The 25,393-nt window shown below is 29.4% G+C and overlaps 2 protein-coding genes and 1 non-coding gene across 3 annotated transcripts; 2 read left to right on the forward strand and 1 right to left on the reverse strand.

Annotated features, from left to right (window-relative positions):
- Positions 1-5,638: 5,638 nt before the first annotated feature.
- Fbxl4 (F box and leucine-rich-repeat gene 4) lies at positions 5,639-20,038 on the reverse strand. The gene is made up of 13 exons (XM_085195047.1): positions 19,693-20,038; positions 19,410-19,500; positions 18,893-19,082; positions 18,498-18,658; positions 15,312-15,433; positions 10,132-10,284; positions 9,339-9,436; positions 8,216-8,325; positions 7,791-7,946; positions 7,252-7,417; positions 6,792-6,977; positions 6,404-6,473; positions 5,639-5,999 (listed from the first exon to the last, which is right to left on the reverse strand). Exons 1-13 carry the CDS (start codon positions 19,915-19,917, stop codon positions 5,889-5,891), a joined length of 1,839 nt encoding a protein of 612 aa, XP_085051173.1. The 5' UTR covers positions 19,918-20,038; the 3' UTR covers positions 5,639-5,888.
- On the forward strand, positions 8,608-8,725 carry LOC146533818 (U5 spliceosomal RNA). The gene has a single exon (XR_014878609.1). It is a non-coding gene; the product is annotated as a U5 spliceosomal RNA (small nuclear RNA).
- Positions 20,039-20,401: 363 nt separating the features above from the next.
- On the forward strand, positions 20,402-24,574 carry Spx (Spliceosomal protein on the X). The gene is made up of 6 exons (XM_085194548.1): positions 20,402-20,639; positions 20,827-20,910; positions 21,429-21,526; positions 22,079-22,255; positions 23,504-23,688; positions 24,100-24,574. The coding sequence occupies exons 1-6, from the start codon at positions 20,606-20,608 to the stop codon at positions 24,527-24,529; spliced, it is 1,008 nt and encodes a 335-aa protein (XP_085050674.1). The 5' UTR covers positions 20,402-20,605; the 3' UTR covers positions 24,530-24,574.
- The last annotated feature ends 819 nt before the right edge of the window (positions 24,575-25,393 follow it).

Consider the following 25,393-nt stretch of genomic DNA (forward strand, 5'->3'; position numbering starts at 1 on the left):
TAATAAAACTATTTATCATAATCTCTGACCTAAATAACCTTGATAACATAATGTTGTGTATTTTTGGTGCAGAAATGACAATACAAAAATTAGTATAAAAACAAAAACAAAATTAAAAACAAACCTGTTATCTTAATAAAATCTTTAATATAACATTTAGGATTTTTCAACTTCACTTGGATCCCTCAGTGGCAGAACTCTTTCCTGTTACTCTGGCAACAAGATAAAGCGCGAAGTGAATGAAAATAATTTTCTTCCCCCAGTGGTAATCGAACCCACAATCGTCGCCTTTACGGTCAGAAAATTTAATTACTTTCAACTAACATACAAAAACAAAATCATAAACTTTTAATAAATGGCTATTTCACTTTAAATATACTTTTTATTACCTTCATTACTGTTAAATACTACATTTGAACTCTTTAAATAATCAAATAGGACTGTAATAAAAATAAAACATAGATTTATATAAAAATATATTTAAGAAAATATTACATAATATTATGACAAATACTTATGTATGTAATAAAAAGTATATAGCATTTTTACTTTTAAAGTCAAATAATTCAATTTATTTATACTATACTGAATGACGGTATTTGTAAATTGAGTAAAGTTGTGGCAGTGAAAATATAGTAAGAAATATAAAAATAAATTTTCCACAAAATTTTATTTCCATTTTTAATCACTATTTCAGAGATTATGAAGGCAATGCCCACCAATGTCTTGTTTATATTTAAAAATACTTCCAATTTCTGAATAACAATAACCATATCGAAGTCCTAAAGAAATAGCGTTATACATTATAGACTAAGGTTATTTCATCAATTTGAAATTGCATCTCCTCGCTTATAGCCAGAATATTTTATAAATATATGTTTACATTTTTATGAAAATATATTATTTACTCGTATCATTTTACATACAATGACTATAAAAATAAAATCGCAATCTTTGAACCGAATAATTTTTAACATTATATTGTTTTTGTTTCTGTTAAGTTACTTCATTATTACTTTACTTTTAGTACTCAGTTTCAACTTTTTCTTATATTAACCTTTTTTTAATTTCTTAGTTTTCTTTGTTAGTGTTTTAATGACAAAACCTGTTGGATTCTATCCAAATAGTGTACTATTATATACAAATACAATATATACTATCGTAATGGGTCAAGCTAAAAATTCGTTTCGATTCAAAAATACATGCCCTGGCATAGAAAATACATGGCACATATTTATATAATGATGATACATTTATTTATTATTTTTCTTAATTATATAGTTAACAAGCTTTTCAGTATAGTCGTTTATTTTTGCATATATGTACATATGCTTAATCTAAGAGCCGTTTTAATTTAACTTAGTTATAATATGTGTTCAATTTAGTCTATGTCTAGACATTAATTCATTTCTATTAATATTTCCAATAAAATATGAGTAGTAGTAGAAAAGTGAATAAAATAAACCAAAAGTGAAAATCTTTACACAGCTACACATTGATGAATGAATACAATACAAGAAACTATAATTAAAAAACCTTATAAAATATGAGCAACACATGTATTTTATCCAATGAAGTAATGTTATTTTAATTGAACAATCGTAGGAAATCTATAATTAAGGCATTCTACTCTTTTTTAATATTTTTTCAATATTTCATATGTATATTTTCACTCATTATTTGAAGTGTGTATATGAAGTGTTTTTATATTGACCACCTTAAATGAAAGCACAGTTTTAATTACTCTATAAAAGCCTAATACAATTAAAAAGAAAGAGGTTTTGCCAAAAATTTATGCTTCATTTTTTCAAACAAAATAAACAATAAAATTATCGTTGTAAATTAAAAAAAAAACCTCTAAACTGTTGACGAATCTTGATATATTTTTTAAATACATATTTTACCTTATACGCTGACCCCGAAAAAGGGGCGCAGTCAATCTGTATATTGAGGTTTCTTAAACCATTTAATCAGAAATACTTAACTAGTAAGTTAGGTAGTCACGTCGGGATACGTTTTACGTGTTACGTGAATTGAATTTTCACGGGCGACAGCGTGCACTTCCCGCGACGCTATATACCGCACTCTTACAACACATTTACTATAATAATGCATCGTCAACGCCGCGTATTAAAGTTTTTAATTTTTTTTTTTAGAATCTAGAATAGACATATTTATGTGAACAACAGTAAAACGATAAGAAATCTCGTAGTCAAAAGCCTGTTATTGGCAGAACAATTAATTATTAAAACAAACAGCAAGTCTGATGTAGAAAAAGTGGTATACTCTTTTGTTATTTTTCTTTATTGATTACTAAAAATAAATTATATTTTTAAGATTTTTTTTTAGCCCTACTTTTGGTGATTACTTCACACAATATACAGGGTGGAATTGACGGCACCACTTTAAATGAAACCACAGTTTTAACTACTCTATAAAAGCCTAATATAATTCAGAAAAAAAATAATTCCCAAAAATGAAAAAGTTATTTTTTCAAACAAAATAAATAATAAAATAATAGTTTTAAAAAAAAACGCCATTTGTAAAGTGTAATATTATCACTCACACACTTACCTGTCAAAGCGGCAACGTCGCACACGCTTCATTCAAGAAATCGCAGAGTCGCAGCAACTAGCGTAGGTATGTAGGTAACGGCGGCGAGCTGATGTTAAATTAACGCAACACTTAGGAATACACTTTACACACACTTTTATTGAATTATTTCTATTAGGTTTTTAATTTTACTTTTGTTGCACTACAAACACATTTTTTATGTTCCCGTTTTAAACTAACACTAATTTTTAACATGTTTACAAAATTATTACAATAATAGCATTTTTTCTCACTTTTTTTAACAATAAATATTACATTTTCTGTCCACATTACATTCAGCTCGACAATGACCCATATTATTACACTTCAAACATTTAATATTTCTTTTAATTGTAGCATTTCTTTTTACAATAAATGCAGATGATGATGTTTGGAACTTCCAAGCATTCCAATTTTTTACTCCTTCCAGTTTTATTACTGTGCTGTTTCCCTTCCATTGTGATTGTTTTTTTTTGCTTGTTTTTCTTTTTTATTCCTTCCCGGCAACTTAACCTCCAAATTTCAATACCAACGCCGAAGCGTCGCGTGAAGTAACGCTGTTTTAATCTCGCCAGTATTTCTAATTTTCTACGATTGATGCAATCTTCTTTATTATTGTTACGACGTGGTCTGGGCCCATAACCCGTTGTATTTATATGGTTTAGTAAATAGCATTCAGCTATAGTCCGACCCAACTACTATTGCGAAGAATGTACGCGCCGCACCGATTCTATGGGAATCCCCGGTAATCGGTGCGGCGTGAGCGGGGTGTCTTTGTGCAGATAACAAAATGCATTTTTAATATTGATTGATAGTTTAATATAATACTATAATTCATAATAAATGTAGATTATACTTTTTACGCATGAGTTGATATTAAAATAATTAATAAAATTATCAATACTATTTACAAATAATTACTAAATATTAATTTATTTCGTATTGAGTTTTCGTAGGTTCTCGTGTAACATTATAAAACTCGTTTACTATTTAATTTTTATACGATTTTCTATCAAAATAATTATACAAATATAAATAATAATGAAAATCTTAATAAAAAAAATAATAGTATATTCGATAAGTATTTTAGTTAATGGCAACTATTACAATGTTTTTAATTATCTGTGTAAGAACAGTTCAGAACAGTTGTATTTACATTATTTTGTTTAACTTTATACGTTGAATAATTATTAAGTGTTTTAAATTATTTGGATGTTGTTTAATATTAATTTTATCATTAATCGGATTTCTAAAATCGTGATGAATGTTTCGTGATCGTGATGATGTGATTACTGAGTATTTTTCTCAAATAAGAAACTATTGTGTCAGTATTTGAGTTTACTATCAAAACATACATTCTTTTAAGACATTTCAAACAAATGTTGAGTTTTTAATATTACTTATGATGTGGTGATTGTGATGTGATTAGTGGTAGTAAAAGAAAAATGCGACAACGACGATGTAAAACTAATGTTAAATGTAAGTACCTATCTATCGTAGTTCAATATCATTTTGTGTGTTAAAAATTTTGAATATAATTTTGTGGGTGGTTCAATAACCATGCAGTATTTCTAAATAATTTCATAATAAAGGTGATATAATAAATTGACTTAAAGTAGGATTTTATTAAACAATTTTAATAAGAGGTTTGAACGTTATTTAGATTTATAATAAATAGGTAATTGCGTGAAAAAGAACGCGAGATATCGTTCTTTCTCGTTCGGTTTTGTTTTGACGAATGAAAAGTAGAAGTTTGGCAACGCTTAGTAGTATTTTTGTAGTAGTATGTGTATGTGTGCGTCACACGAAATACAGGTATGGAGAAAAATCGTGAAATGAAAAAAAAATCCTACGTCCAAATTGTTGAGGCATCTTGATTAATTTCTTTAGCTCCGGGTTTGAAATATTTTACCCTATATGCAGTTTCAATTAAAGAAGCGCGGCCTCTTCCACCCTGTATAAAGCTTAGCTTACGCCTCGCGGGGTGTACGTCATTACTTCATAGGATAACTATTAATAATATAATTGACGTAAAGCAGCCTTCGTTAAATGTATTTGAACACTATTATAATTTGACTTTGCATTATAATATATTACATCGATGATTGAGTTCTACATAGGTACACAAAAATAGATCAGAATCAGAGAATCAGTTGATAGAATAAAATATTATCACAAAATTGTTATATATTTTTTTTGTTTTATTTACTTTTAGAATCGAAATAAAAGTTTTAATTCACATAAGATCATTAAAAATTTAAAATTATCTTAACACCTTTTAAAACCATGTTAAACATTTAATTTTAAAATTTGCTCAATTTTATAAATTATTTCAGTGTACGTAGAACACGTTGATATTATGTATTAAGTACAACCACAAATGACGTAAGAAATTTAATGAAATAATTATAACCGAGTCAAAATAAACACGCTTTTTTAGCGTATTCATTCTGAATCAGTAGTATAATATAGTTAACTTTTTGGAAAAAAGAACCACAGCTACAGTCTATGATTTTTTATAAAAAGCCACATGGAATATAAATTAAGTTTAAAAAAAACCATATTTATAATTTAATTTTAAAAAATCATCCCAATGAGACAGTCATATATAAATAGTCTAATTTTATATAATATAAAAAATATTTTTTATAATCACATTCAATTCATCCAAGAGAAAAATATATAAATTTGGCATTGAAGAAGATCTAGATTACATTACAACCAATTAAATACAATAATATACCTAATATTGTAAATTTAAACATTTTTATAATTTTTGCCTTAATGTGCACTTATTTTTTTAACTTCAAGTGTAAATCAATAAATATTATATTTTCTATGAATACTACTTTTTATTTAGTATCTGCCCAAACAAAATTTACAAGAATGATCATTTCACACAAAACTATAGTGTGGATAATACACTACCTATTGATTTTCTTAGTATTATGATTTTTCAGTCCAATTAAATATCATTATTAAAGCTTTAGAATATAGGGTTTCCCAATCTTTCATATAACCAATCATTTTAAAATAAATAATTGTATTTTCTTTTAAATTCATTTAAAATATAATTTAATAACTTAAAAAAACATTTTTTTTAATTGCACATCCCTATTATATTTATACGTATTATTTTCAAACATCACATATAAACGATATAGCCAAGTATAAAGAAATCGATTAAAATGTACTCTAACAACTAAATCGATATTTAATCGAGTTAGATATTTATTCGATTATACGGATATTTATTCGATACTTTTGGTATCATTTAAACATTAAGTACAATATAACTATTCTAAACTCGGGGCCAAAAACAACGCATTTGGTGCAGTAGTTAAATTAGCCGATTGGAAGGAACGTTTAATACTAACATTAGGATATTGTTGTCGCCATTCAAGTACCTAGAAATAAATACAAATACATAATTATTATAATATAATAAAGTTTTTTTTAAGAAATATTGAATTAACAGTATTCTCTCTTATCAAAATTTCTATTTTTCTATAGGCTAATAAAAATGAGGCAACACTTAAAAATATGTGAAAAGTATTATACCAAATAGCAATGATATAACAACAAGCTCACGACCAACACTGCTTTATTTTTATTACACGGGTTTACTTGTTTTACATCTACCTCTCATTTATTAATATTTTTAATATATAAATCTAAAACGATATAAAATCAATCAACATCTTAATCAAAAATATTTCGTCTACGAGAATTGAACTTACAACCATAATTTGTATTTTATTAAGCACGAAATGTACATGTCACTAATATTACTATAAATATATTAATATACCTGAGCTTCATATATCTGGTCACAAAAACTAACATCCAGAAGTCTAAGTTGTCGGCATTCCGCTAGGATCCTTAAAAAATAATTAATAACTTAATCATTTCCTAAAACTTCTTAATATAAAACGTAGTTACGTATTAATAACTAATAATATTAGAGAGAAAAGACACAGTGGGACGGTTGAGGTTTGATTGCCACTCATAATAAATTATTTTCAATCTAGCATTGCTAACAAGAAAAAACACGGCTTTCTGTTCCATCGCTAAATAATACCAAGTAATTTAGTAAGAACGTGGAGAACGGAGTGTCTTAACACTAGGTTCACTCTGTCGTGGAGCTACTTTTTTTTTTTTTTTTTTTAACTACCTAGATACAATAACAAATAACTCACTCTGAACATATATCAGGTGTAACCGCCCTCACTCCAAGCAAGTCCAACTGCGTCAATTTAGTTGCTTTAGGTAATAAAGCCCGTAGATCTCTATCACATATTCCTCTTAACGCACCCAGAAATAACTTTCTTAGTTCACCTCCGGTTAGTGAAGATAACCATTCGCCTGAACCACCTGCTTGCAAACTGGAATAGTTATAAAAGATATTATTCATAAAAGTATACATATTAAGAAAAAACGTAAACGTACGTGTGGTAATGTATTGTTGGTTGATGAAAGTTTATTGCATTCATTGTAATAATAATTAATTATAATTGCAGTAATAATTATAATTAATAATAATAAATTGCATTATGAATGCATAGACCTACCGTGTTAAGAACTAAGACATTCAAAGATTTTTATACAAAAAGAATAACATAAATCTATACATATTTATATCATAACACTTTTGCTCACCACCAACCAACGTCCAATTCTTGTAAACTCCTACAATTACTAAGAGCTCTTAAACCGACCGCTGTTAGCGAATATGACTTCCAAAAATCAACTGATAATAAATTCGGACAGTTTGCACCTAACGCCATTGCTACTTCGTCCATGCTTGATATCATTTTACACGAACCTGGAACGAAATGTGCCTATATAGGAAGATATATACAGTGGGTCCGACGATGCGTGGCCGCTTTGAAGTCGGTTGTTGATGCGCAGATTTGGTTTTAATATTTTTCTTTCAAAAGTTCAGAAAGCCTAAATCTAAATAATAATTCAGTAATAAATAACAATTTAGTAACTATTTCCTTGTTTAACATAAGTAATAACTATGTTTGTCTTTAAATAAAAATATTACCATTGATCCAACGATTACCGACGACTCACTATGCTTTAATTACTGTAAATTTATATATCTCTGTAGTTTTATATGTCCTAATATATTATTAGGCATATTTCCGTTTTATAAAATCATACATACATTAAAACAAAAAATAATTCTTTACCAAGATTAAGATGCTCCAAGCCGGGATTGGACCATACAATACATACAACAGCTGCAGTCGTTATATGCGTTCTATATACATCCAACCTTTTGAGTTTCGTTAAATTTGACAGACAGGACCATTCGGAACAATCTACAACTGATCTGAGGCATAATTCTGTGAACAAAGAAAATTTTCTTATTCTCTACAAACCTTAAAAGTTATTCTTCGCAAAAACATATATTTATTATCCTTTATATAATTATTTATAAATATTTAAGTATTATACAAGAATAGCATTCAAAAACTCAGGCAAATAATATTTGTATCATATAAAATGAAAAATAAAAAATTATATATATATATGTATCAATCTATAATATATTATAATAAAAGAAACTGTAACCATATAAAAAGTATTCTACTACGTTTATTAAAAAACATACCTTGCAAATTAGGCGAAGTGTCTACTATAGCTCTTAGCACTGTATTGTCGACGAATTTGCAACAATTCATTCGTAAATGTGTTAATTCAGCACCGCTCTCTTTTAGAAGTCTGCAATATATATTTTTACATAGTCAGCTCAGTCACCTAGTGTTACACAGAACCTAGTGTTAAGACACTCCGTTCCCCACATTCTGCTGAATTTTGAGGCATTGCGTGTTGAGTGGCGGAACTTATTTCAATAATTATTATTAATTACTAGTATAACCAATGTTACTCAATATTATCACATCCACCGATAGATGGCTCTGTACTATTTAGTTACATTTCTGAATCGCGCTACCGAAATGTTATTATGTAAAAGCATAAGAAATTTTACGACTTTGACGAAATTATCTCTGGTTTCCCTTCAAAACGCATAAATCTTTCGCCTTTTACTAAAGATTTCCGTGGAGGGGAACACTCAAATGAGTCTTTCATATTTTTGAATATCTTGCCTTCTGGGCAAGATTATATTAAAATTAAAAATAACAATAGAACATTATAGTCATTACCATGACGGGAATAAAGAATAAAATATATTCATGATAATTACAAGTTTTGAAACGATCGTATAATTAAAATATCTTTAATTTCTATGATTATTATAATAACTTCATTAAATTAAAAAAAAAACAATGCGCAAGTCTATAATACCATTGTGGTACAGGAAGTTACATGAGTAATTGAGATAATTTCAAGTCGACTATAAATTTGAAATCATATAAATATGACTCAAAAAAATAGAAGAATAAAATAGTATATTTTACAAAATACGTTAGATTTTTTAAATTTTTATCTCTTTAAACTTTGTATCCCTAATTAAGCAGGGTACACAGAGGGTACCACCTAGTATCTCAAGACACTCCGTTCTCCACATGCTGCCAAATTTTCGAGACATTTCGTGTTGAATGGCGGAACTAAACGCCGTGCCGTTGACGGTGGTTTGTATCGACTGATGAACGAATACCACCTCATTCAACCTGTGACCACGGGCTATTGTTAATTGTTTGGAGCTTGGCTGCCTTCTCTCCCTAAACTGCTTTTTGTGCGGGATACAATGCCAAGTTTAAAAAAATACTTACTTGACAACATATTGACTTTTTATCATACAGTGACTGCCGCACCAAGAGAGATCCAGTTTCTGAAGGAATTTGCATCGCATAGAGAGTGTTGCTAAAACCTGCAAAGGTATATAAAAAACAATATGTAAAATAATTATAAAAGGCTAACTGTAAATCTAGAGGAATACTTAAATATTTGAATTGAATTGTAATGAGATACATTTTATTTATATAAAGTTTTTCCCACAGTAAAAGCTAATATAATTTAAATAATAAATATTTATTTAATTAATAAATATATTAATTTAATTAATAATTCCAAATATGTGAAAGGACAGTAATGAAAGTACATATATTCAATTTCTGTATTAAATTTTTAAATATGCAGTATTAATCAAACTTAAATATATTTACTTCATTATTTTGATTAGTAAATTAAAAACTACGTTTATGTGGATTATTAAGATTTTATATTATAAACACATGTCATTGTGTCTAGTTTGTAATTAATTGTACAGACAAGATGACAAACGATTCGTCCTTATCTCAAATGTTTTACATTGTTACATTTATACCAAATATATTATTTATATAAAGAGAACGCATTCACTAATATTACAGATATACTATGACTTCATCAACAATCAATTCTAGAAACTATAGGTATGTTATGTTGTTTTGTTGAACACGTTTGAGGTGGACTGAGCCCCTCACATATATGTATGTAAATCGACATATAATTGTAACAGCAAATGCAACAGAATATAATAAAATTCTCATTACTAAGTAAATTACTTGTAAAATCATAACTTACCTCGGACCTAACACAGTGCCAATAAGGCCTCAAATCTATACTTCTGTAAAGTATAGCATCTGAGGCCAATCTGCTAAAATGTTTGTTGACTTGCGCGCACCTACACAGAGATTGCATGTCCAAATATTTCATCACCGATAGAATCGTTTCGTCCTGAAATAGAAAATATTATTGTTTTAACTATACTTGTTATTTTCTATTTCTTTTAGGGTTTTGTACCCTAAAAGGAAACACGGAATCCTTATAGGATCACTTTGTTATCCGTATCTCGAGACTATTTATCTCGAGATACCTCTCTTACCGCTTACTTTATCGTCATAAATCTTTTTTGCCATTCTTTCATCACTCATTCGTTCAACGTGCCCAAACCAGTTGCGCACTTTCTTCTTTATTCTCATTACATTTATAATACAAATAAAAACTATTCCAAACTCTAAATTGTAGTTAACTTGCCCAAAATTAGTGTAAATGCCCGCAATCTTAAGTTTATCAGATTTAATAAGTTGTACTTCCGATAGGTCAACGACCTACAATTTGTTAATTTGAATAAATTTCTATTGAATAGATATCTAACTACTATAGCTTATGTCACAAAATATAAACGATAACAATTATATAAATCATAACATAACACAAAAGTCACGTAAAATTAATATAATAATAATAATAAATGACATTATTAAATATCATAAATATATTGCATATAACTATTTTTTTTCCACTGTATTATATCAATTTATTTTAAAAAAAAACTCATTAAAAAATCACTTACTTTAGTTACATTTTTTTAATGGCGGAAATTGAATTCAGATATTTCATCAAAAGTACATAGAACCGTTATAATTCTAATTTCCGGCATCGCCACTGTACAGGCAAGAAGGGCTGGCCTTGAAATATGCATTAAAACGTTATCTTGAAAAATAATCAATTGCATGTTACAAAAAAAATGGCTGAATGAATAATTGTTTAAATAATAATGAGAAAAGAGAGCATAGTGGCGCAGTGGAACACCGCATAACTATTAAATTTATTAACGTGATGGTTGTGGGTTCGATTCCATGTGGTCTAAGTTATATATGTATATGCAATAATTTTTAATTTCCAAAGATAATAAACTACAACGAAACAGTTAAACTAAATAACTTGAAGTTTCACATAGATGAATAAAATGTATAGACCATTTATACCAGTAAATAACAAAGTATCAGATATATGTCAAAAACCATTTAGCCTTGAAAAAAATATATATGCGACCTTATTTCCTACATAATGTACCTATACCTAATTACCTAACAAGCCGCATCTTTATTCTATAAAGAGCATAGTGTTAAGACACTTCGCTTCCTACTTTCTGCTGAATTCTGGAGGCATTGCGTGTTAAGTGGCGGAGCTTAACACCGCGCTTTGCTTCGCCACCAGAGCGAAGAAATTAAAATATTAAATATTTCATTTCCAAATAATCTATATATATAAAAGGACTTGTCCTCACTGACTGAGGTAAGACGCACGCACAGCCGTAACCGCTGTGCGTAGAAACGTCAAATTTGGACAAAAGTTTACTTTCGTAATCTGGACATCCACTAAGAAGGGGTTTTGAAAAATTTTAACCCTAAAGGGGTGAAATAGGGGTTCAAAGTTTGTATGGAAAAAAAATTAAATCGGCACCGATTTTAATAAAATTTGAAATTTAGATTTTTAAAAGTATTTAATTGAACACGTGTTTCATCGTTTTCTAGAATTCTCACCCTAAGGGTGCAAATAAGGTGTTGAAAGTTTGTATAGATTTTCTTTAAAATCGGCACCAATTTTTATAAAATTTGAAATTTAGATTCTTAAAAGTATTTAATTGAACATAAGTTTTGTGGTTTATTTTAATTCATCCCCTAGGGGTGTAAATAAGGGGTTGAAAATTTATATAGAAAAATCTTTAAATCGCCACTGATTTTTATAAAATTTGAAATTGAGACTCTTAAAAATATTTTATTGAACTCGTGTTTCAAAGTTTATTAGAATTCACCCCTAAGCAATAAGCAAGCGAAGCTGCGCGCGTCCGCTAGTCCATAATAAGATTCCGTAGGAATCGAACCCACAACGTGTCGCGTTCACAGTGACACGTTTTTGGCACTACGCCACGACTAGTCTTAACTCCTCAATCATCGTGTAAGTAAATTAATTATCCATACTTAAAAAGTTCATCTATTTTATAAGCATATCTAAATATTATTAATATTAATAAAAACAAGAATACTAAGTTTAACGTATGACTGGAGTGCGAATCCAATTTGACTTTGCTAATTTTCTCATGTTATTGTTACATAAAGCCATATATATTACAAGACACGTTTCTTTTCATAATACTACTTATATTGAATAGTTTATACAAATTTTCTTATCAATATAGCCCATCTCACATGGCTTATAAACATTTCTTATTCTTTTAGGTGCATATAATATAAAACCATTGTTATGTCCTATCATAATATATGGTTATACAATACTAGCGTTTACTTGCGGTTTCACCTGCATGATGAGATGGAAATTGTTTAAATTTGTGTATGACACTCTCACCGCAGGTTAACCCTTTTCTGAGATTAGACAAACATACAACACAGATAAACAGACGAAAGTATAAACATTTTAAACCCATTGTATTGGGTTCTAATATAAATACTCCCAACAGTAGATTTTTCATCCCTGTACAGACAGAGGTAATTTACAATTTTATTACAAAATGTAAAAATAGTTTACGTCAACCAGCGTGTAATATAGAAAACTTATTATAAGTATTAATTTCGAAAACTTGACGTAAAATGAAAATCCCTGTAATTTATTGCTGCAACATTAAAATGTTGTTAGGTAAATTGCCTAATGCATATAACATTGCAAGTTAATACATATAAAAACTTGCAATAATTTCCACGTGCCACTATATAATAAAAGTAAGACCAATATTAATAAAACACATCTCATACAATCAATGACAATGTGTTACAATTGCATCAAACAAAAGCGAAGAATAAATATGTAATTATTTAAATTATTCCTTATTTATTTTTAAGTTATTTCCGAAGTTATTTTGTGAACATTAAATATACCTAATATAATGCTTAAACGAACCATTGGTGAACTCGTAAATTTCTAGAATCTAGAACAGACACACTTATAAGTTTTTTATCGGCGGACATGTATTGAGTTCAATATTTCTTTAATCTTAATGAAATCAATATACCACAGTGTTATTTAGTAAATATAATTATAATTAACTCTTGCAAATTATAATAGTATTTCTTGTAAATTAACTCTAGTAGAAAAATAGTTAAAAATTTAACGATTACACGTGATACAGTCTGAAACTGAAAAAAAATATTTAATATAAAATGTTACAAAAACTAAATAAGTATAACAAACACAAAATACTGAATAATGTTAGGTACATATCTTGCTCAATATAAATTCAAACAAGGCAAGGCAAGGAATTTTCCGCTGTTAAAATGCATGAGGGGTACCTACCTATTGAATTATTCGTAGATGATAAATTGAACAACGCACAATCAGTATGTATTTCTGAACGTAAAAAAATAAAAAAAACCGGATAAACGCGAGTCGGCCTCGCCCACCGAGAGTTCCGTATTTTAAAATATATTTTTAGGATTTAACCCCAAATGGATAGTTTTCAGATTATTTTTGAACTGGTACTACCTGTAGATGCTAAGTGTCAAATTACATAATTCTAGATCAACAGGAAGTACGCTATGAATTTTGATTCCTTTCATAGTGTCAAAATAAGCGTATTTTGCGATATAAACGGCCATATCTTTAAGTAAATGTAGAAATACGATTTTTCAAGAGATCAAAGGTCAATAGATAGAAGAAAACAAAATAAAATAAAATAAAATTCGTATATTATTTTGCAAATTTTACATGAAACAATAATTTTTTTTATAAAAATCCATGAAGTTTTTCTAGTATTTTTTATATCGATATTTTATAAACAAAACTTGACCCAGTATACGGCTATAGTTTACAACCGCGAGCATTGGCTGTCAATCATTTTATTTATACCGGCAACGAACAAACAACAAATCTTATTATAATAACAGATATAACTTACAATTGTAAGCTTTATATTGGAACGTCAATTGATATTAGAGATAGTCATTTGATTTCTTGTTTTATTATTATAAACTTATGTTTTAGATTGTCAATTGACTGGTACCTGTAGAGTACTTGTTATTTGATTTTTACTATAAAAATGGCTTGAAGCCATTACTATTTTGTTCTTATTCATATTTAAATATCAAATGAATACGTTCAGTCTCTTCGATAAAATAAATCTATTCTATAAAATCGCATTGTTGTTTTTATTTTACCTAACTTCTTATTTTTTACTTTTAACATGTATAATTAAAATTATACCTTAAATATTATTTAAGTTTAAATCTACCACCATAGATTCAATCTCTACAATCTAATTGATAATAAAATATATGTATCGCCTTACCTAGCAATGGAAATTTACAATCGTTACAACACTCATACAATGAAATAATGACTTAAGTTAATAATCTATTTATTTATCCACATTGTTGTTGTATAACGGAAGTAATTTAATATTAAATATATATTGTGAAATAATTATTTAATTGTACTGGAAAATTTACGTAAGATAACATAGCCAAGGAACGACTTTTCAACGGCAAAAAGTTCAATATACTAAAATGTGGCGTAAGGTTCCACCATCTATATTATAATTTGTTTACTTAATGATAGGCAGAAATTTCGCTAGGTTGCAGGTTGCTGTTGTTCGCAATGGAACTAGATGTAATAATTATGCTATTATTATACATAATAATATATGTATGTTTTATTATAGCTTCACACAGCCCGCACTTTGCATGATAGGAAGAGGGAACGTGGAACCTAGTCTTCAGATACTCCGTTTCTATTAAGAAACTTCCATTCCCCACTTTCCGGCGAATTCTGGAGGCATTGCATGTTGAGTGACGGAACTCAACGCCGCGCTTTGCCTCGATACCAGAGCGAGGAAAATAAAAATATTAAATATTTCATTTCCTCGGTGGGAATCGAACCCATAACCTTTCGCCCTTACAATGCTTCGCACACGCCACGAGTGGCCTACGTACAAACTTACTAGTACATATATGGTAACTAAAACTTACCGGTAACTGTTGAAATGCGCCTAACGGAGGTCCCGTGTCAATAAGAGCGTCGTTTGTCGATACGGCAATTGGTTGTAATAGTTTTTCATGACGATTCACTGCCATCATTTTCTTTAGGAATTCTGAAAACAATATATAGATAAATACAAAATACGAGAATGAATTAATAATATTGTAGTTAAGATTTGTCTAGTTTCACAATGGCTTAACGCCCAATGCAACCTCAGAGTATTGCTAGCCGTACTTTGGTAAAGCGTTAGATTCCGGCAAAAAAAATTGAAAAATATGTCACTAAGTACACTCAGTTTAGTTAGTTATGTGGGTGAGTTGTGCGAAGTTGGGATTTTACTCGTATATACTTAGATCTTTTTTTTTACTAAGTATATACTTAGATCTTTTTTTTTTACTAAGTATATACTTAGATTATTTTTGATAGATATTTTTGATGGAGTGATTAGGATCCGTCAATCGCAAATTGTAGATTCAGTTCCCACTCTGGATAAAACAGAAAGAGTGTATGCCTCAAGCCTGTTATTTTATTGTTTTATTTTTTTTTTCATAAACACAATAGATTTTTTTAAAAAAGGGGTGAAAGGGCAAGTAAAAAATATGAGAATCCTCTGATATAAAAAAAATAAATGGCAATAACACCTACTCACACAAACAATGTCACAAGGCAGCAGTGTCTATGATTGATGCAATTTAAATACAATTTTGACCTATTTATATTCGCAAAGCTAAAGCATAGTATTTAGACCAAAGATCCAAGCAAGAACAAAGTATTAAAATTTATAGCATGTTAATATAATACGGACTTCATGAATATCATATACTAAGCTTCATCATAATCTGATAAGTTGGCAAGTAATTCTAAAACGTTGACACTAAAAATAGGTTTTAAAATGAACATAAGCATAAATATAACCATTTAAGTAATACTATAAATGTTAACATTTTAAATAATAATGTTTATTGAATACATTTTTTAAACAACTTTCTAATAAAATTCTAGAATCTGAATTTGATTCTCTATCTTCGCGCTGTTCTGATGAAGTATCCAGGACTTCAATAGTGTCTTTAATTTTTACTAGTAAACCACTCGTTTTAAGGTTTATATAATTTATAGCTCGAGACGCATGCGTTTAAAGCGCTTGGTGTAGAAAAGCGTGCTTTACAGTTATTTTTAATATTTATAATTTAAAAGAATAACGTCGCACGAAGATCGAAGAAAATATTTTTTTTCCTCGAGTGGGAATCAAGCCCATAACTATCAAATTGATAAAAAATCAGACGCTATGCCACTGCCCTATGTGGCATGCCGTCGTGGCGCAGTGGTTCGTTCTGGTAAGCTTCAACACAAACAGCAACAATATCTCGAAAATTCGACGAAAAGTACATAACGTGTATGCTCCCGCATATAGCAGAGTAAGCAGAAGATAACTAGTATTAAGACACTCCGTTTTCCTTCTTCCCAAGAATTACAGGCATTGCTATTAAAAGAGGGAAATCAACGTAAGAAAAACGAAAAACCTTTAAATGTAATATAAATATTTACCATAACAAAGAAGGTAAATCTTTTACTTCATAAAATAATGTAAACAAAGTGCTGCTTGAATTTTGTTACAAAATAAGGAAATTAATGCACTATAAGTCGATCTTAAGTAATGATCGATTATATTAATCATGGCGAAGGTCAATTTTAACGAGATGAAAATTGAAACTGTTTTTAATTTGCAAATTTACCGTTTTTGTCCATGTCGTTAAAAGTTTATAATTGCAGAAACAATTGATTTCCTTAGTCAGTGGAATTAGGTAAATATACATTTTATCATTTAAAAATGTCTTGACTACATATTTTAAAGGTATCTACCTATTTTTTATATTATGCGGTGCTCCTGGTAAAGATTTTATTGATTGAAAAATTACTTATAGGTTCCGACTGTAAGTCGGGGTTTTTGTTTTTAATTTTTTTTTATTGAAATATTTTTTAGGTTATAATTAGGATGTTGTATAATTAGAATGTTTTTAAAAACGTAATGTAAACCTAAAACCTTGTTAAAATAGAATATAATTTAAAATTATAATTTCATCTTAATCTACGATTAAATATGTATAATGCGTAATTATCAAGGTAAGATGACCTAAGGGGCTATTAAACAATCTGAGGCTTCCCGCGTCATAAGTTTGCAAGTCTCATGTCTATAATGACAGTCACGTGCGTGTTAGGGTTGACAACACTATGTAATAATGTAGAATTAATATATTTTTTATTGAGGACAGTCGTGGCACATGGGCACAATCATGGTACTGTAAACGGGACGGGTTGTGGATTCAATTTCCACTTGAGAAAATGAAATACTGAATATTTTCATTTCTTCGCTCTCGTGGCCAAAGCGCGGCGTTAAGTTTCGTCACACAATATGCAATGCCTCCGGCATTCGGCGGAGTGTCTTAACATTATTCTCCCTCTGTTACATTCGAGATACAGTTACATTCGGGATACAGCGTAAAGCAGAATAATATATATTCTTTGTTAGCACGCCCTAAGGGCCGTTATACTAATTTCTCTCTACTTCATGTTATAAGTAATTAATTAATTAATGGTTTTCCTTAAATATTTTTATCTAGATTTATTTACAGGAAAAGTAAATCTCAGTTAAAACTTCAATAAAAATACATTAGTAAATTAAAAAATATTGTTTACAAAACTAACTTTAAAGTTATAAAAAGCACAACCCTAAATTAGCTAGTGTTGTGTAGTGAAGCATAAATATGTATTAATGTTTATTTTTAGATTATCAACGTTATTATGTGTAAAAGAAAATATTGTATGCAAATTTTCCACTGTATATATAAATAACCCTTGACCTATTACTTATAGTAAGTATATCTTTGATAGAATACAACAAAACAAAATTTTATAGATTTATTAATTAAACGTGAATTAATTAGGGAAATTATATTGTATTTGCTATATATATAATTTTCACAAATTATATTATTAGTATATAAGTAGAAATAGAAGAAAGCACAAACTAACAAAAACATCAATTCAAAATATTTGTTTAACATGGGAAACAATGTCATTATGGAAAGTCCCTACCCGTTTTCTTTTAAAGTACTCCAAGATTTTAAACTAATTCAAAGAAGCTGACAATTTAATGGTAATATTAAAAAAAAACTTACCTTTATCAGTCAATGCATTATCTTTTCTATAAAAAATTGTAGAATATGCAAAATTATTTTTCACAGAAATCAAGTTTGTTGGCATTATTCCTTTAAGTAATACTGCATCTAACTCTGTATAATATGGCAGTAGTCGATGATTAAATTCCAACCTTAATATTCTGTTAAAAAACATGATAATTAATTTTGTAACTACTTAATAATACATACAATAATACTTTCACATTAAATTGAATAAATAGAAGAGCATTGTTAAGGCACATGTAGAATCTATAATATGATTTTATTTAAATATATATTTAAAATAATATATTTAGTATTAAGTTGTTACTATTTCACCAAACATCTCAATATTCATTTTATTTATATTAATAAATTAAAATAATAAAACTAACCTTACAGCACATTTTATTTCTCTAATAGGCGGACTGAATATCCTCGGTGTATCACCTACATATTCAGGTTCACCTTCCCATAATAGCATCCATGAAGTTCCTAAAGCCCATATCCTAACTAGTGCACCTGGATTATATGTTTCAAAGATTGCCACTTCTAATGGATATACGGCTCTTTCAAATGAAACTTCTGTATTTAAAAGGAGATACATATTTTTATGTTATTTTACTAAAAAAAGCCAAATATTTATTCTCATGTGTTCATTGTTTATTGATAAAAATTTTTATAATTAAATATTATGACTATTAATTTTTTAACTAAGAACCATTTTGGTGATATGCTAGGTAAAAATACATAGGAGAATAATATTATATTTTTGTTTTTTTTATAAAGACATTTATTATTCAACAATTTATTTATCTACTCTCTTATCTATTTAACTTACATTTATTATTAAAAATAATTTTAAAATTATATAAAAATAACATAGGGAAATATTTCGCATCATATACAAACCTACAAAATCTTGACTTGGTATTGCACTATTTTGTGGCATATAATCCTTTTGAACTGAGGGGGCTTCATCCCACCATGTACCATAAGTTCTCTATAAGAAAATAAAAAGAACACTGGGATGATGTTATTTCTTACTTAAAACTGACACTTAATTTGAATATATAAATGTTAAACATAAATAGTCTATAATAAGTGACAAAAATATGTAATATTTACATATTTTATAGCATAAAATAGAGTATTTATTTTCAAATATTTTTGTTAAAAAAGTAAGATAACATACCATAACAAAGGCTTGAGGATAGTCTCCATAATCTGGAAAATTAGAAGGAGGACCTCGGAGATTAATTGCAGTATACGATACACTTATTTCGCTCCCATACTGAGAACTAAAATCCTCTACATTTTGAACAAATTGTTCTATTACTTGTGAATTAAGCTCTTCACTAGGATGTGAATCGTCTTTAAACCAAAATAACGAAGATATTATATTGGCAGCGCTCTGCATGTCTACTTTTCATATATTATTTTAATTATGCAATGGAAAATAACGTACAACACAAAGTCAGAATGCTAAATGAAATGAAAATAAACAAAACAAACAGACCACTTCAACCTCATGTACCTAATGTAATTTATTATCTATCACTTAGCAACAGATTACAAAATATAAATAGAACCACAGATGAAGAATGTTTGAATAAGTTTTTTTTAACGTTTGACACAATACTCGGCACATCTTAAAAATAAAAACGATAAAACATTTTTTTTATTCAACTTCACGCTGTATCCCGTACGGCGTTTACAGCCTCACGCGTATGCAGGCAGTGTTTTAATTAACATTTTTTTTAAATTAATTGTATTATTTTAAAAAGAAAAAAGATAAACCATATTTATTTGAATATATGAAGCAAACAACTACATTATTCAACAATAAATATATTCAAATTCATCTTTGTAATTTTAAGTGGACGTAATAAATTTTAGGTAGTGTATTTATTGCCTTCCGTGACTGGTCTGATAACGCAATGCAATCTCTAGTCTGTGCTTTATTATTTGTTGTTGTTGTTCTTTATTTATGGCGACTTTATTATTTATCTGTGCTTAAAAATATGTCAGCGACAGCGTCAGTCCGGTAATTTGTTGTCATGTCAACATATTAATCTTAAATCGCGTATTTTGACTAAAATATAACAATGGCTGCAGGCCCTATAGCAGAAAGAAATCAAGGTAACGTAGAGTGATTTGTCTTTAGCAGCAACATGCTATATCCTAGAAGTGCTATTTTATAAATCAATATATTTTAGGTTATATCTGGTCGATTTATATGAAATTATACATTTTATCTTGTTAAGTTACATATTATATTATTATTTTTAATTCCTTTCTTATATGTATAATCTTTTGTCATCTTCAGATGCTACTATATACGTTGGCGGCTTGGATGACAGAGTAACAGAAAGTTTACTATGGGAGCTGTTTGTACAAGCCGGACCTGTGGGTGGGTTCAATAATTTATTCGATAATTCCTATTAACATCTTCCATAAGAAATTTATTTACTTATAAAAATCTGTAAATTGGTGTGGTACATGACTTTAATTGATATTTGTAACAGTATCAGTCCAATACATAAAATCATATAATATCTATATTATGTTGCAGTGTATGTTTTTAGCTTCCCTCATATAGCATGGTAGTCAAAGGGGTTCTAGTGCTAAGACACTATTTTCCACCTTTTTTGAGACCTTGCTTTTATTATATTGAGGGGCAAAACTCAATGAAATATAATTATATTGTGTTGGTGACAAATTTGTCACCATAATTAAAATATGAACCCAGAACGTATGCAGTTACAGTTTGATATATCATAAGTTGCTGCACCACAATGATCTTGAATAAATAGTATACAATAACAGTTTTATAAAAAGACTGAAGTCTGTGATATCTCTTAGAACTAACAATTTTAAAATTTAAATAAGATCAATATTTTTTTTATTTTATGTAAAATTTCATTTCAGTCAATGTCCACATGCCCAAAGATCGTGTGACACAAACACATCAAGGCTATGGATTTGTGGAATTCATGGGAGAGGAGGATGCAGATTATGCAATTAAAGTAAGAATATTTTATTATTCTGTATACTAGTATATATTATAATTATAAATCTTAACCCATTCCTATAAATATTTCTGGTTATAATTATATCTAGTGATTATATTTGTTAATATAATAGAAGGATAGTTTATATATTATGAGAAAAAAATACATAAAAGCAATTTTTATGGGATCATGGCATATCTAGAATCATTTACAATTTCAATTCAATCAATGTGGATTTGTATTCATATGTGGAATCTAATAAAATATGAGAGCAGAGCCCATGTACTGGTAACGGGCATCTTTTATTGTAGAATACAAAAATAAATAAATAAATAAAAGCTTGCTGGGGCCATCAATTGCAAATGACAAGTAACAATAAAAAATTACAGACAGCTCCCCTGTCTTCTGTTATTAAGACATACATAAACTGTCATAAAATAATCTTGTTAATTTCATTAAGATTGTGAAAAGGTTGCCTAAGGTTATGGCCTATCCACCACCATGATTGTTTGGTTCAGTTTATGAAACATGAAATCAAAATTGCTCATTAAACAACTTTCATTTAAGGTCATGAACATGATAAAACTATATGGTAAGCCAGTAAGAGTGAATAAAGCATCAGCCCATCAAAAGAATCTGGATGTGGGTGCTAATGTGTTCATTGGAAACTTAGATCCAGAGGTTGATGAGAAATTATTATATGACACGTTTTCTGCATTTGGTGTTATACTGCAAACACCTAAGGTATTGTCTTTGTTTTTTATTATTTTATTATTTACCTTCTTGCTGCATTCTGCTTATATTAGTGTAAGAAGATGGAATCGGATGTTAGACTCTTGTTTCCCAAATTCTGGTTAATTTTAACGAAACATTGTGTTTTAAGTAGCAGAACACAACACCACACATCTGCATACTATAGTGAGGAAATAATAAAAATTAACTTCCCTCATATGGGAATCATACCAACATTACTTACATTGCTATCAGTTGTGCTATGACAGTCATATGACTGAAAATATTGTTTCTTTTCTAATTTATTAATGTTGTTTTGTTGCCCAATTTTGAAGACTATTCTCTGACAGATCAAAATTCACATAGATTGCAAGTAAAAAATATGACTTCCTAAAGATGACAATTTTTTGAAGCTTTACTATTATCATATGGCACAGGCAAAATGACCCCAGTATTGTAAAACCCTTTCTATATTTTTATTCAATGCAATTAAAGTTTTATTGACTGTTGAGTTGTGTCAACCAACATAACAACCACAACCAACCAACGGGAGTCACTAAGGAATAAATTCAAAGACTTTAACATCCTCACACTACACTCCCAATATATTTACGACAACTTAGTATATGTGCATAAGAATATTAATAAATTGAATAAACACAGTGACCTCCATCAACATAATTTAAGAAATAAAAATAAGCTTGCTTTGCCCTTCTCTAGGCTCCATAAAGTGTCTCACTCATTCGTAGGTCAAAGTATACACTTTTATAACAAACTTCCAAACGACGTGGTTAATTTATCACTGAACAAATTTAAAAAAGTGCTAAAGCACAGGCTCTGCCAAAAAGCATATTACTCTGTTAAAGATTATGTTCGCGATAAAGATGTTTGGAAATGAGTTGCTCTATTTCTAAGTTAAAATTGTTAATTGTAATTGTAATTTGTAACAAATATGGGCAGTTAAAAAGAGTGGCCATGAGTTTCTTTGCCTGTATCTTCTCATGAGCTCAACCATTTGAACGGGCTTTTTTCAAGTCGAAATTGCACATTTTTTTTTGTTATTTTGTTTTGCTTTTTTTTTTCTACTTTTATGACATGTCCAAGTAAATGTTAAGCATTTTTATGGAATAAAGATATTTTGACTTTGACTTGACTTTGACTTTGAACATATCAATATAATCATTCTCCCAAGAGGAATTGGACTCACATCCATCAAATATACAGTCAGGCATACTAATAATCTGACGTTTTTTTTTCAAGGTCATGCGAGATCCAGAAACTGGAAACTCCAAAGCATTTGCATTTATAAACTTTGCATCATTCGAAGCGTCCGATGCGGCTATAGAAGCTATGAACAATCAATATTTGTGCAACAGACCTATTTCTGTGTCATATGCATTCAAGAAAGATGTTAAGGGAGAAAGGCACGGGTCTGCAGCTGAGAGGTATGTAATATATTATGTATATTATCAAAACCTTCACCATACCAAGTGAAAGAAAATAAAAAAAAAACAAAAGTTGCATTTTGCTCCTAATTTAAATGCATTTTGATAAAAAAGATGATTGATTATGTAGCAATGGCAGCTGTGTCGATGTTTTAAAATTGTACCTACAAAATGTCTCTGCTTTAAGCCTAACTTTTATTTTTTTTTATGACTACTACTTTTCTTACATTAAATTAATAAGCCAAACAAACAAAAGGGGAATGATAGTGTCTTAATGGGAACAATGCCGTAACAGTTTATTAAGTTCCAGGTTCCCTCTTCCTGCTATGTGTGTGATACAGTTTTTAGTCACAATTGACAAATATTTTATGAAAGAGACACTAACTTAACAATAAATTAAATTGTTTCCAGGTTACTAGCCGCCCAAAACCCACTATCGCACGCGGACCGTCCTCATCAACTCTTCGCAGACGCGCCGCCAACCATAATGGGTCCCTTACTAATGGCCCCTCCACCACCGCCCACTCCTACCCCAATGCCACCACCACCCCCAATGAGTGCCAGACCTCCACCCCCTTTACCTATGGCTCCCCCACCTCCCCCTACATCAATGCCTCCACCCGGCCCCCCTCCACCGCCTGGGCCCCCGCCTCCCTTCCACCACTTTCCTCCACCACCCTTTGGCCCTCCAGGTTTTGGGCCCCCACCCCCACCCGGTGCGAGGCCCCCGCCGCCCTGGAGGCCGCCGCCTCCTTCCTTCAGGCCGCAGTTCCCCCCTCGTGGACCGCCTCCATTTGGACACTTCCCGCATCACCCGCCTGAACCAAATTATAATTATTGATTGTAATTAATTAAGTAATAAATAAAGTATAAGATATATTTTGAATTTTTGTGTTTTATTTATATTTAATTGATTTTTTATATACATGTATATTATTTTCTGTTACCAGACTGCGCGACACAAAGGAGGTTAATGTGTTTATCACTCTGTATGCATGTATCAGCGTCACCAGATTATCTTGTGAAAACTAGGATGGTTAAACAATTTAAGTAAAAAAACAAGATTGTTTCGCAAGAGCGGGACAAAAAAAGTATTTATTAAATTTATCCATTTGAGTGTTAAATAAGGTTTCCAATGGTTACAGATAGCAACATAAAATATTTTCCAATGGAAAAACGGAACCTAAATGATATTTTTTTCGATTTACCCTGTAAGGCATTTAAGTTTCAGAGACATTAAATAAATCGTACGAATATATTTAGGTATTTGTATTTCTATGAAATTGTTAGTAACTAATTAAAAAGTGAGCTTATTAAAAGGTTTTTATACTAAGTAGAATCTAAAACGCAGAACGTTTGAGCTAAAACTCGAGACATCTGGTAACGCTGGTAGATATCTATTTATGTTTGTTTTTATGTGGCGTTGAAGAGAGAAGAGAATAAACAAAATTATTGATTTTGATGATCTTTTCAACACGTAATAAAATTACAACACGTCGTTAGTCTGTCCTTATTACGTCAATATAGTATCAGTGATAGCCTGCTGTTAGTGGACTGCGAAACGGGTTCAAATCAAATCCCCACGATATTAATTTACTCAAGATAATATTGAGAATGGCTTTTTTTGTGTTTTATAATCCTTATATCGAAGGTAATAAATTTTGGCCAAAACGTGCAGAATAAAAAAAATATTATATAAAAAAAA

This window comes from Heliconius melpomene, chromosome 12 (assembly GCF_056956725.1).
Source record: "Heliconius melpomene rosina isolate 202511_hmr_F chromosome 12, ASM5695672v1, whole genome shotgun sequence".
NCBI classification, from domain to species: Eukaryota; Metazoa; Arthropoda; class Insecta; order Lepidoptera; family Nymphalidae; genus Heliconius; species Heliconius melpomene.

Coding starts and splice junctions, on each gene's coding strand:
- Fbxl4 (XM_085195047.1), bottom strand. CDS start 19,917: ATGCAGAGCGCTGCCAATATAATATCTTCGTTATTTTGGTTTAAAGAC. Junction 8,326..9,338: donor AAAAGTCAATATGTTGTCAA/GTAAGTATTTTT, acceptor TATATATTGCAG/ACTTCTAAAAGAGAGCGGTG. Junction 7,418..7,790: donor CTTGGAGCATCTTAATCTTG/GTAAAGAATTAT, acceptor ATTTCGTTCCAG/GTTCGTGTAAAATGATATCA.
- Spx (XM_085194548.1), top strand. CDS start 20,606: ATGGCTGCAGGCCCTATAGCAGAAAGAAATCAAG. Junction 20,640..20,826: donor TATAGCAGAAAGAAATCAAG/GTAACGTAGAGT, acceptor TGTCATCTTCAG/ATGCTACTATATACGTTGGC. Junction 23,689..24,099: donor CACGGGTCTGCAGCTGAGAG/GTATGTAATATA, acceptor AATTGTTTCCAG/GTTACTAGCCGCCCAAAACC.